Here is a 14,223-nt window from a genome sequence, read left to right as displayed (position 1 = left end):
GTGTCATCTGGGCCCTAATAGTGCCAGAGAAGGGAGACAGGCAGGTGTAGTGTCAAACTCAAGTAGAGTTGGGAGCCACTAAGCTCTAGTTTAGGATTTGAGGGACACGTGTTAACTTAGAAAGTCAAATATGAATATTATCTACATTTTCTTGTATTTTTATTTATTTTGTTCGCTGTTTCCCAATTACATTTTAATCTAGTTCGGGCAGCACTCAGAAGTTTCGTGGGCTACATGCGGCTCACGGCCTGAATGTGTGACACCTCTGGTGTAATAGATAGAGATGACTGAACTGGAGTCATGAAGACCTGGGTTCAAATCCTGCCTCACATATTTGCTATCTGGGTCACCCTGTAACCTCTCCAGCCTCAATTTCCTCATTAATAAAATGAGGGGATTAGATTAGACAACCTCTGTGATTCCTTCCACCTCTGAATCTATGGTACTATGATTCTATGGCAGAGTATGAAGGTCAGCCTTGGGGCCCCAGACTAGGAAATTGCTCAGAGGAAGTTGATGGGATCATGGATCCAAAATTCGAAGGGACCCCAGGGGTTAGCTAGTCCAATCCTCCCATTTTACAGATGCGGAAACTGAGGCTCATTGAGATTAAGTGGCTTACCAATGGTCATACAGCTAGTGTGTCAAAGGTAGAATTGAACTCTGGTTTTCCTGACTCCCACTATCCACTGTCATGCTGTCTCTCACGGTGAACATTAAGTGTAGTTGGAGCTGAGGAGAGAGCCAGTCATCAGAGACAGGACTGAGCCTCTACCTCCTTCCTCAAGGCTCCAATATTCAGTTCAATGCCCCGAGGATCCTCTTGGGAGAAGGAAATTTTAAAAAAAATTATTGTTTTAAAAAATTGTTTGACTTCTCTCCCTCCCAACCCCAATTGAGAAAGTGAAAAAACCAAACCAAACCCCTGTTACAAGCTTGTATAGTCAAGCAAAGCAAATTCCTGCACTGGCTGTGGCCCAAAGGGTAAAAAAAGGTCTCCATGTGCACTGAGTTATCACCTCCCTATCAGGAAGTGGGCAGCAAGTTTCACTGTTAGTCACTTGGGGGACAAAGTTGGCCATTGTACTGATCAAAGCTCCTAAATCTTTCAAAGTTGTTTGTCTTTGCAACATTGTTGTCACTGTATAAACTCTTCCCTTGGTTCTGTTCACTTCTCTCTACATCAATTCGTACAGGTTTTCCCAGGTTTCTCTGAAACCATCGCCTTCATCATTTCCCTCAGCTCAACAGTGTTCTATCACATTCACCCCCTCAGTTTTGAAGTCTTTGTCACCACAAAAAAGAGCTGCTAGGGATAATTTTGTTCACATGGGTCCTTTGCCTCTTCCTTTGATGTCCTTGGCAGGGAGAGATCTAGTAGAGCTATCACTGAGTCGATGGGTACGTGGAGTTTAATAGCTTTGGGGGCAGAATTTCACAATTATTTTTCAGAATGGCTGGACCAGTTCCCAGCCCCATGATGTACCTGTTTTCTCACAGCTCAGAAGAGGGGTCATTCTCAAGTAATCTCACTTGAGGACAGGAGAGAACAGCTTCCCTGGCACATTCCCATCCCTGGCTAGGGACAGTGGGAACCCTGGCAGAGAGAGGCCATGCCATTTTACAACCTGTGACAAAAAGGAAGGGGGTGTTGATCACAGTCTTATGTGGACCTTAAACTTTAGAAGAGTAGATTTCCAAAAGTTCATAGACAGAGCACATAGGATCCTACAGACCATGGTTCTGAAGAGGAAGTTGGAAGAGAATACATGAAATTCTGGTGACTGTAACTAATTCACATGATGGGGAAAACTGTGTGGGTTCAAGAGGCTACTGCCCCTTCCTGGGGAGCTCATCAATGAATTCCATCTTAGAGTTAAAAGCTGCTGCCACTGAGGAAAGAAATCTGGCTGCCCCATGCTGACCACAGCTTGGCCTTAGGGCCTTCCACCCTTGAGTAATACCTTTGGAAATTCTATACTTTACAGGAAGCTAAGGGCCACACTTAGTAGGCAGAAGAAAAACACTGCAGTCCTGTGCTGACCTATGGCAAAAAGAAAAAGCATCATGGGACTGGAGATGAGTCACTCTCAGCCTGCTTTTCAAGACAGTGTTAGAGGGTGAACGCCTAATGCTGCAGGCCACAGTGTGACGTAGGAGAAAAAACCCATTAGATTTTGCGTCAGAAGATCTAATGTCTCAGCTTCCTCTCACATAGAAGAATTCATTTTTCGTTGGCCTTGGTCACTGCCCCAAGTGACTTCTGTGGGGACAGAACTGGCCCCAGCTAGATGCCAGTCCCCTTTCCTTCAGGTCTGGTGCAACCTCCTCTCCTCACCACACATACTTAGCCCCAGTTCCCTCTGTTCTGGGGCAGCTAGGTGGTGCAGTGGATAAAGCGCATAGCCTGGAGGCAGGAAGATGGAGTTCAAATCTGGGTGGCCCTGGGTGAGTCACTTAACCTGTTTGCCTCAGTTTCCTTATCTGAAAATGGGGACAATAATAGTATCTACCTCCCAGGGTTGTTGTGAGGACTGAATGAGGTACTAATTGTAAAGCACATAGCACAGTGCCTGGCACATTGTAGGTACTATATAAATGTTAGCTGCTATTATCATCACCATCACCATCACCATCATCATCACCATCACCATCATCATCACCATCATCTTCATCATCACCACCACCACCACCATCACCATCACCACCACCACCACCACCACCACCACCACCACCACCACCATCATCATCATCATCACCATCACCACCACCATCATCACCACCACCATCATCATCATCATCACCATCACCACCACCATCATCACCACCACCATCATCATCACCTTCACCACCATCATCACCTTCATCACCATCATCACCACCATCATCACCACCATCACCATCACCACCACCACCATCATCATCATCACCATCATCATCACCATCACCACCACCACCGGCATCATCATCATCATAACCTTCATCACCATCACCATCATCATCACCTTCATTACCATCACCATCATCTAGTTCTCCGATTGAATGCTGCTGTAGACCAGCAGGCTGCTGCCTGAAGCAGAGGCTGTTTCCTCTTTCCTATATAGTTGGTGGGCAGAGCTGAGTTCTGCTGCTGGCTGCTCCAGAATGGGGAGGTAAGGGTGGGGGCTGGCCTGACTGAGGTCACAGCATCAGCAAGGAAACTGCTGAGCAGATCCCAGCCCACAAGCAGAGGGGCAGGCAAAGAGAGGGTGCTGAATGAGCCCCCTGGGGATTGGCCATTTCCGCTCTTAAACCATCAGGCTCTTACTTATCTTGGTATCTTGACCTGCCGAGACAGCAGCAATTACTTTCTCTCTTATATATGTCTTATTTGGGGGACTTCTAAGAGGTTAGACAAGATAATTCAGATCCCAAAAGGTCTTCAGATCGGCCACTGATCCCTAGAGAATGGTAAAGTCACAAACTTGGCTTCCAAAAATCGATCGCAAAAATAAAAGAGTACAGTGAGTGGGCGAGACAGGCAAAAACCAGTTAAAACCCAGAGCATGGGAGTGGGGCTTTAGAGGGGTCTAGAGCATGGCCAAAAAGAGCTCATTTGACTGGAGGCTTTAATAAGGCAGGCTGAGTGTCCAAGACAAAGGAGGTCCTGTCATTCTCTTCCTGTCCAGAACACACTGGGGTGGTAGTGGGGGGAGGGATACTGTATTCAGTAATGGGCACAATGTTTTAAAGTCATAGACAAACTGAAAGACATCCAGAGGAGGGTAACATAACTAAGATCATGGAGGGACTAGAAAAAAATCACATGTTACAAGGAAGGGTCGGCTGAAGGAACTGGAGATATTTAGCTTGGAGAAGAGAAAGGCTGAAACACAACAACTGTCTTCAAAAATATGAAAGGTGGCTGGTCATCAGGGAGAGGGGTTCGACTAGTTCTTCCAGAGGAAAGAAATCGTGACAACGGGTACAAGTTATAGGGAGGCAGGTATCATTTCAACATGAAGAAAACTCTTTAACAATTCCAGTTATCCAAAAATAGAATGGGGGCTGCTAAGGGGAGCCATAGTGCACAGAGCGCCAGGCCTGGAGTCAGGAAGGCTCATCTTCCTGAGTTCAAATCTGGCCTCTGACACTTACTAGCTGTGTGACCCTGGGCAAGTCACTTAACCCTGTTTGCTTTGGTTTCCTCATCTGTGAAATGAGCTGGGGAAGAAAATGGCAAACCGCTCCATTGTCTCTGCCCAGAAAACCCCAGATGGGGTCATGGAGAGCTGGGAATAACTAAGACAACTGAACATCAGCAAGAACGAAAATAGAATGAGATGCCTCTGGGAGTAACAGACGGGTAGTGAGCTCTCCATCACTGGGTATCTTCAGGCAGAGGCCAGAAGACCAGTTCGGGTCAGGCCGAGGGTATGACTTTTGAGGTTTCTTCCAACTCTTCAGATTCTGTGATTTTGTGATTCTGCTAGCCACGCCCTTTGTGGGTCTCCCTAGAGATGATAATTTGGGGGTCCTTAGCTGATCCACAAGCTTTCATTCCGTGCCTCTGTAAAGCACATGGTCCTTGCCCTAAGTGAAAAGGCCAAAGCATCTCAGAGGAAAGATACAACTAAGCCTAAAGTCTATGTAGAATGAATGTCTGACCCTCGGTCAGACCATTGCAGGATGTAGACAAGGCATGATCGAACCAGGGCTGAAGGAGAAGGCAAATGTAGACAATGGCTATCCCAGGTAGAAAGAGTTGGCACAGAGTCTTCAAAGGTAGCAGTGGTTGGAGGGATCCTTCCTCACTCATGAATCACTGCCCAGGAGGGACTTACGTATTTCCTTTGCCCTATATCCTAGCAGAGCCGGGAAGACACCGGAACATTAGAGTGGGCACTCCCAGAGGCCATCCTTCCCCAAGAAGGCAGGCCCAGGGAAGGGAATGCAATGGAACAGAGCCTAAAATGGGGATGGGGTAGATTTAAAGTTTCATTGTTGGGTGGCACATCCCAGCCACAAGGCCTGATGCAGAGGCTATTTCCCCTTTCTCACCAAGGTGGCTTTCACTCTGAGAAGCCCTTTCTGGGGCTGTCTAACTACTGATGCCTGGACAAGAGAGGAAACTGACTTCCTCTCAGAGTTAACAGATGTTCCAGGATGGGGTAGCCTGGAGGGATCATTGCGTGAGAATGGGTAGGGACCTTAGAAGTCCAACTATTTCTTTTCACAAGTGGGGAAACTGAGGCCTGGAGAGGTCACACAGGTAATCTAAGGTCACACAGGTAATAAATGGCAGACTCTGGGATTTGAACTCAGGTCTCCTGACTCTAAATTCTAGGCCTCCCTGGTTATCTCCAGCCATGCCATCTCCATCCCTTCCCCAATGGAAAGCTAGACCCTGCTCCTAGAACCTCCCTAGGCTTGCTCAGTTTCAGGACTTTACAGAACATCACTAGTGCATGGCCATTGTGCATGGATGGGTCTTTCCAGCCCTCACTTTCCCGTTCCCCTTTATATGTTGTCTTCTTTAAAATGCAATCTTCATGAGAACAGTGACTGTCTGGCATGCTTTTCTTTATAAGCCTAGTGCTTAGCACAGAACTAGATATCGAGTTAATAATAAATGCTCTTAATAAATAATAAATGCTTAATAAATGCTCTATCTATCCATCTATAAGCCTTCCCCTCGACTATGCTGGTTCTTCTTGTTTGCCCTGAGTTACGGGGGTTGGGGGACATCAGTGGATTAAATCCCTGGATGCTCTGTCCAAGAGTCTGGTAGGCAGCATGAAGATATGCCCACCCTGACCAGAAAGTGGGACTTAAGTCAAGGGGACAGTTTAAGCTTTGATGGGCAAAGAGGGGTGGACCTATGCTCTCAGAAGCACCAACTCAATGATGCCCAGCAAATGGTGGCATATCCATGAAACAGAATAAATAATGACAAACCTTCTCCTGTACTCCCCCAATCCCTCTCAACCCTGCTCCCAGCCCTCACCTACAACACAACACTGACTGGCATGTGGCTGGTGTAACCCAGAAACTGGAAGGGTGGTTACCCTTTTCTGCATGCTTAAATTTTTAAAGTTTATTTTTTACATTTAAATGTTTGGGGTTTTTATTTTTATTTATTTTTACTTAAAATTTTTTGGAGGGGTTAACTTTGTAATAATACTCAGAAAGCCAAACTGGTAGACATGGAAAGCCCAGAGACTCATCAGAGAGGCTCCTCTGGTGGGAAGGGGAAGGTAGGGCACCGATCGTCAGAGCTAGCCAACGAGTCCATACCTCTCATTTTATGGAGGAAGAAACTGAAGCCAAGAGAGGACATAGGAGTACAGACTTAGGTTTGGGAGAGACCCCACAGATTAGAGTTTTTAAAAAGAATGTTAACAGATGAGGAAACTGAGGCAAAGTCAAGTGACTTGCCAGAGTCACGAAGCTAGCAAGTATCAGAGGTGGGATTTGAACTCAGGTCTCTTCTTTCTCCAAGGCCAGTCCCATAGCTAGAACGCCAAGTGTACTCAGAATCATCTGCGTGAGACAGAAAAACACCTTTTGCATCTTCTGCTTCCCCAAAGTATTTTCACATCCGTTCTCGGGTCTGATCCTCCCCATCCCAGAGAAGGGACAATGAGGAAGATCTACCACGTAGAGAATAATAGTGATGCCTGACCTTCCTGGTGGGTCCTCTCTGCTATCTTGTGTGACCCACACAGTGACCCTGGGAGGAAGACAGCATAAAATGTCATTGCTTTTCAGCTGTTTTTCAGTCACGTTCGACTCGCTGTGACCCCATGGGGGCTCTTCTTGGCAGAGATACTGGACGGGTTTGCCATTTCCTTCTCCAGCTCATTTTACAGATGAGGAAACTGAGGCAAACAGGGTGAAGGGACTTGCCCAGGGTCAAATAAGTGTCTCAAGCCACATTCGAACTCAGGTCTTCCTGTACTCTATACACTGCACCACCTAGCTGCCCTATAAAATAACATTATCCCCATTTAAAAAATGAGTCACCTGAGGCTCAGGTGAGTGAGGAGCCTCAATGTCAGATCTGGAACTTGAAGCCCAGGCTCCCAACTCTCTTATCTCTCCCTCTCATCCCTATGTCCAGTGGGTTGCCAAGCGTTGTTGATTCCACCTTCACAGCATATCAACCAGCCATACCTTGTCTGTGCTCCTACAGCCCACAGCCCAGCTCAGGTCCTCGTCGCCTCTCAGACTGTCAGCCTCCTAGTTGGTGTCTCTGCCTCCAGACCCTTCCCTTTTCAATCCACCCTTGACATAGCTGCCAAAGCGATATTCCTAGAATACCCATCTGACCACAGTGCTCCCTGTTCAAGAAATTCCTGTGGCTCCCAATTGCTTTTAAGATAAAACACTAGGTCCCTTGGGTGGTAATTTAAAAGCTTTCTGGGCTTTTTTGTACATCTTCCTCCCTCACAGGCTCTGCTGTCCAGCCAAGGCAACTTCCTTGCTGTATCCCATACCAAACATCCCCCCTTCTTTTGGCCTTTGCAGTCTCCTCCATGCCTGGAATGGCTTCCCTCCTTACCTCCCCTTTTTAGAATCCTTAGTTTCATTCAAAGCATAGCCCAGGTGCCATCTGCCTCAGAGGCCTTTCCTGAGCCCACTGGCTGCTAGTGCCTATGCCTCAAAGGAAAACACTCTGAACTTGGCTCAATGTAACAAGCAACCATGACTACAGAGGACCAGAGAGAAAATGCTGCCCATCTCCTGACAGAGGGGCCCAGGATGCAGAAGGCGGGTCACGTTCTTGGGCCTGGCCAATGTGGGAATCTCTTTTGCTTCTTTATTTATTACAAGGGTTTTGCTTTTCCTCCCAATAGGAGAGGAAAAGGGGAGAAAATAATGCTTGCTGATTGAAAAAATTAAACACTTAAATAAAAAATATAGGGAAATACTTTATATCTACCATATTTATTTATGTACATTTGTGGTGTTTAGAGTATAAGTTCTTTGAGGGCAGAGAAGGTTTCCTTTTTGTCTTTGGATCGCTAGAGCCTGGCATCATGACTGGCTCACAGTAGGCGCTTAATGATTGCTTGTTCAGTGAATAAACGATTGCCCCCAAAGGACTGTTTTTGCTTTTTCTTTGTATCTCTAGTGAGTACTTGGCCATCCCTCCATCCTTCCTTCCTTCCTTTCCTTTCTTCCTCCCTCCTTTTACATCCTTCTCTTCTCCCTTTGCATCTTCCCTCTTTTCTTCCTTCCTTTTTCCATCTATCCTTTCATTTTTTCCTTCTTCCCTCCCTCCTTCTTTCCTTCCTTCCTTCCTTCCTTCCTTCCTCCCTTCCTTCTCCCCTCCCTCCCTCTCTCCCTCCCTTCCTTCCTTCCTTCCTCCCTCTCTCCCTTCCTCCCACTCCACACCCACATCCAGCTTTGATTTGGGCATTAGATGGGGGAGCCTGGCCAGTAGAAGCTGTACCCAGTTTCAGGTGCCTGGTAGGGGGCAAGATAGTGAAGCAGAAAGAGTGCTGGTTTGGAGTCAGAGGACCTGGATTTGAATTCTGCCTCTATCACCGTGTCACCCATGTGACCTTGGACAAGTCACTGAACCACTCTGTGCCTCAGTTTCCCCCTCTGTAAAATGGAAGGTTGGACTAGACCGCCTCTGAGGTCCCTTCCAGCTCTGAAGCTCGGATCTTTTGTGCTCTGCAAGAACTTCCTGTCAATCAATCAACATTTATTAAACACCTACTATATTTCAGGCAGTGTCTCAAGCAATAGGAACATAAAGACAAAAATGGAACTGTCCCTCCCCTCAGGGATCTTGCAATCTGACTTTTCCCCCTTTATATCCTAGGGGAATGGCAAGGGGAAAAGGCGAGAGAGGTACTGGGCAAGGGACGAGGAGGAGGAATGGCTGAGGATTCTGAGGCCTGGGCCCCCAACACCCCCACGCCTCCATTCTGGAAAGTTGAGGCCTCCCAAAGGTCCTCTCAGAAGCTCAAAGCCCTGTATAAATACTTCTCCCCATTTCACAGATGGACAAAGTGAATCCCAGAGAAGCTGAGACTTGATCCGTAGGAATGGGGTCCAGGTTAGGGACCTACATTCTTTGACTCTGCTAGTCATGAATGACAGACAGTGCAGCACAGTGGAGGGAGCATCAGGAGGCCCTGCCCTGTGCCCTTCCTGACCTCCCCTCCACCTCCATCCCTCCCCACAGGCCTTACCTTTAACACAAAAGTGTTGTCTTTGTCGGGCATCTCCAAGGGCATGGTAGTCCGGACCTCGATGATTGCAGAGAGAGGGATGCTCACCTTGGGTTTGGAGGCCTGTAAAAGGACACAGGAAGTCACTGATGACAGAAGCATCCTTGGCCAATGGGCTGCTGGGCACACAGATATGCATAGACACAGAGACAGATGCACATGTGCGCACGCACACACACACACACACACACACATAGATACACAGAGACACACAGGTAGACGCACATGCACACACGCGCACACACACAGACACACATGCACACACACGTGCACACACACAGAGACAGACAGACAGACACAGAGACACACACATACATAGACAGATACACACACAGACACACACAGAGACAGACACACAGACACACACACATAGACATGAAGGCACAGACACACAAGAGACACACACAGAGACACAGACACACAGACAGACACACACACAGACACAGATACACACAGACACACACACATAGACATACAGACACAGACACACACAGACACAGACACACACATACATACACAGATACACACACAGACAGACACACATGCACACACACGTGCACACACACAGAGACAGACAGACAGACACAGAGACACACACATACATAGACAGATACACACACAGACACACACAGAGACAGACACACAGACACACACACATAGACATGAAGGCACAGACACACAAGAGACACACACAGAGACACAGACACACAGACAGACACACACACAGACACAGATACACACAGACACACACACATAGACATACAGACACAGACACACACACAGACACAGACACACACATACATACACAGATACACACACAGACACACATAGACAGACACACACACACACACACACACAGACACCTCCTCTCCTGTACCCACATCTCCCTACCTGGCTTCTAGGAACCCTTCCTAGGCCAATTCCCACCTGACTTCAGTTACTCCAGTCACTCCCACCTCCCTTTCCCTCTCTCCAGTTTTCACACGTCTTGTCACCTGAACGCACAGACCTATAGGATTCACAGCTCAAGGCCAGAGGCTCTCTGAGGCCAGAGGCTGTGTTTTCCCCACCAGACCAGGGGAGCCCTGGGGACAGTGGACAGCGGCTATTTTTCACTAGACCAGAGGCTCCCTGAGGGCAGGGGCTATCTTTCCTTCCAATTTTCAGAGCATCCACCCCAGGGCTATCATGCTGTTACTCAAACCTTATAGGTCAGACCTCAAGCCATCAGCTACCACAATTCTAATGGAAAGACTTGGGGGAGAAAGAAAGACCAGAACACTCCTAATTTCCCCTGTGTCCCCAATAACTCTACAGCCTTTTAATTAAACGGAACAGGGCCCCAGTGGAAGATGTTAAAGTTAATGTCTTTTGTTCTACATCCACAGTCCTGCTCTGCCTCTGGAGTCCTGCCTGCTTCCTTCAAACACATCTCCCGGCAGGAGTCGGCCAACGTACGGAAGTCTGGGTCTGGGCTCCCAGGTCCAGGCCCTCTGCTGCACTACTGGTCACCCACTCCACCCACTGGGCATTCTGGCTGGGAATCCCAGGCATTGGAGACAGAGGGAGCTGGCCTTCCCAGAAGGCTTTGTCCTTGAGAAGCTGGTGGGCAAGCAGGGCAGGTGGGAAATGGAAGCAGCTGTGGACGCCATCCACCAATAAAGACGACCCAAGATAGGCTCTGGAGACCTCTCTTAGGAATGGGGTGGGGGGAAGCAGCCTGAAACCCTAGATACTTGGTTCTCCAGGGAGGGGACAGACTACCCTTCCCCTTCCCACTTTGTTTGGCAGAGTGTCACCTTAATCTGATGCTCTCTGAGGGAACAGAGATGACCAAGCTCCCAGACTGCAGCTCAGCGAGGGCTGGAGTCCACCTGAGGGGCAGCAGTCAGTCTACAAGAATATATTAAGCACCTACTATGGGCCAAGCATGATGCTACATACTGGAGATACAAGGATAGAAGCAAAGCAGATCCTGCCCTCAAAAAGCATTAACAGTGGAAGTAGCGTGCATACATAAGGGTGTGTGTAAGAAACAGGAAACAGAAGGGAACCTGGGTGGGGGAGGAGGAGAGGAGGAGGGAGCTAATTTGGGGGGATCTGAGACTTATACACACACACACAGACTGGCCCTGCTGCACACTGGCCTTCCTTGCCCCCCTCCAACTTGTGTCTCTAGGACAGCCCGGTTCTGGTCCTTTCCTAAGGAAAGCCCCCTCAGGAGCCTGGAGGAAGGCATCCTGTGTCCTAGGCTCCTCTGACTGGCCAGAGCGAGCCAGAGAAAGCTCCATTTCTAAAAATAAAAAAAAAGTCCACAAAGGCCAAACTGAACATAGGCACAGATGGTTGTCAGCACCCCTCCCCCTTCTCCTCTCCCATCCTCCATCTCCACCCAGTAAATCAGGAAGGTGCGTGCGCGCGCGCGCGCGCGCACACACACACACACACACACACACACACACACACACACACATACACACGCCAGCTGTCTACTGCTTGAGATCTGAACATTTCCAGTGTATAAGGGCATTAGAAGGGAGTAGAAAGAGGGTCCAGTGTGACAAAGGGCAGTGACCAAATCTTGAAAGGAGGCATCATGAGGCAATACAGAAATCTAGAGAAAGGGAGCACACTGGCCATCTAGTCCCAGGGTCCATGGATAGATTTCAGGAGATCCATAAACTTAAGGAAAAAACCCACATCTTTCCTTTCACTAAGTTCTAATTGCATTGAGCATTTCCTTCCATTGTGACTGGAGGCAACCAATCGGATTCTGAGTAGGGCCCGTGGCCCAAGACAGGCTAAGCCCCTATTCTGCTCCAACTTACTCTCTTCATAGGCACAGAGATTAAACAACTTGTGCCTGCATTACACAGGTAGGAAGCACCAGATGTGAAATTTAAACCTAGGACCTTCCTCTAGATGGGAAATTCCCACACAGAAGGAGAGTGTTGGTTTCAAGGGTCTCCAGCATTTGCCTCAGCGATTCTCTCCCCCATAGGCAGGAACAGCTAACTATCTGGTTCCAGATCTAATTTAGGAAAAAGAGAGGACTTTCCTCTCAGGGACAAAGGTGAGTGCCTCTTTGTCCCCAGTCAGCTGCCTCCCTGGATCTGGCTCAGCTCCCAGCAGCAACATACCACCACCACACCTACCCCTCAAGACATGGAGCCTCCCCATCCGGGCTCTGTTCTCTATCTCTGTTGCTGGATTCGATGTTGGGTTTGAAGCAGTTCTTTGGCTCAGGGGGTGGAGGCACTGAATGCTTGCTCTGGGGAGGCACTTTTTAGGGGGGGGTTCAGTTGCTCAGAGATTTGTCTTGTGGAGCTAGGGGAGGCAGGCAGGAGACAGCTGCGCTTCTTGGGGGACACATGACCTGATTACAAGAATGAACCACAAAGATGAAGCATCTTGATTACTGGGTGGTGTGGACCTCCCGGTCATTCCTCTCGATCCCTTTCCTTAAATGAGATAATACTGTAAAAAATACTTAGCATCAAACCCAGTACACAGTAGGTGATATATAAATGCTTATTCCCTTCTTCCTCTCTCCTCCACAATCACAAGAAGATGCCTCTGCAAATACCATTCCTTTGGGAGAGGGAGAAAATATATGTAAGGTCAATACCTGGTTCCACTGGGAAGGAGGCAGAGAAGGTACCTGGAGAGCATTGTCCAGCGGGCCAAGCACTGTCTCTCTGGCCTCAGAGGACCTGGGCTAAAATCCTGCCTTAGCTATTTACTATCTATGGGACCTTGGTCAAATGATTTAAACTTTCAGGGCCTGTTTCCTTCTCTGTAAGATAATGGGGTTGGACTAGATGGACCTGTACGACCTTGGATAAGCCATTAAACCTTTTGGGGCATCAATTTCCTTCTCTGTAAAACAAGAGGTTGGTCCCTCGCTAGACCCTGAAGTCCTTTCTGGCTTTAGACCCATGATCTGATGACAGGCAGCAGTAGCAGCAGCAGCCCTTCCCTCTACAAGGGCTACCACCCAGAGGCCAAGATTAAACACCTGAAGTATGAAATGGTGGACACTGTCCTTTGGCTGAAAGGAGGCCAGGGCCATGTCATGGAAATGGACCAGGAAAAGAATCAAGGAGCTTGGTTTTAGTCCCATTCAGCCACCAACAGGCTGTGTGACCCTGGGCCAGTCACCAACCCTCTCTGGCCTCCAGGTCCCATAAATGGGAAATGAGGTGGCTGAACCTCTGAGATCCCCCCCAGCTCTGACATTTGAAGGATTGTTAAAGGGGAAAGTGAAAGACAAGGGCAGGACAGGACAATCTTACACCTCAACCCTGGCTGCTTTGAGACAGTGGGAGGCAGGAGTGAGAAAGGCCAGCCAACAAGTCTACTGCCATGGCTGTGCTGAACCCTGGGTGGCTGGACTCTGCTGCTGGAGAGCCTGCAAAGATGTCCTTGGCTGTTGGGCATCCTGCATCTGGCTGAGGAGATGGACACAGTTTTCTTCATCCCATGCATCTGCTCCCTCGTCCAATGAGCCTTCCCTGACTGCCTGGCCCACTCGAATCCACCCCTCCTCTGAACCTCTCCAATCTTACCTCCATCCTTTAGTCCACGATACAAACCTCCTCTCTGGTTAAATTGTTCCTCTCAGTATCTCTCCTCACCCAGCACCCCCCACCTAAAGCATCCAAACACACCAGGGTTTGCTTTCCCACCGCCGGGTTTTTGCTCACAACCCTCTCCCTGACTAAAACACCTTCACTCCTCCCCTTTGTCCAAGCCCGACTCTGGTTTCTCCCCTGGGCTGCATCCCTAGCCACTGACCACTCCAGGCTGGGGACATCATGACAACGAGTGGTAACAAAATTCTCTTTCTGATCTCTGATCCCCAAATGGCCATTGGACGTTTACAGATACAGCGATAACAGCTGGCATTTAGGATGCTTTTACACGGCACATTATTGCAATGAGATCCTCACAACAGCCTTAGGATACAGGTATCACTGTTCCCGTTTTGCAGATG

The 14,223-nt window shown here is 48.4% G+C and overlaps 1 protein-coding gene across 2 annotated transcripts in view; it reads right to left on the bottom strand.

Annotated features, from left to right (window-relative positions):
- Window positions 1-14,223, bottom strand: part of SH2B2 (SH2B adaptor protein 2) — a 61,866-nt gene that overhangs the window by 13,405 nt on the left and 34,238 nt on the right. For both annotated transcript variants that reach the window (XM_036767695.1, XM_036767696.1), the window contains exon 3: window positions 9,189-9,290. In XM_036767695.1, coding sequence (XP_036623590.1) covers window positions 9,189-9,290 — 102 coding nt within the window. The remainder of the gene's footprint in view (window positions 1-9,188; window positions 9,291-14,223) is intronic.

Source organism: Trichosurus vulpecula, chromosome 7, assembly GCF_011100635.1.
Source record: "Trichosurus vulpecula isolate mTriVul1 chromosome 7, mTriVul1.pri, whole genome shotgun sequence".
In the NCBI taxonomy this organism is placed as follows: domain Eukaryota; kingdom Metazoa; phylum Chordata; class Mammalia; order Diprotodontia; family Phalangeridae; genus Trichosurus; species Trichosurus vulpecula.
Note: the sequence above shows the minus strand (reverse complement) of the source record. Positions and strands in the feature narration are given on the sequence as shown.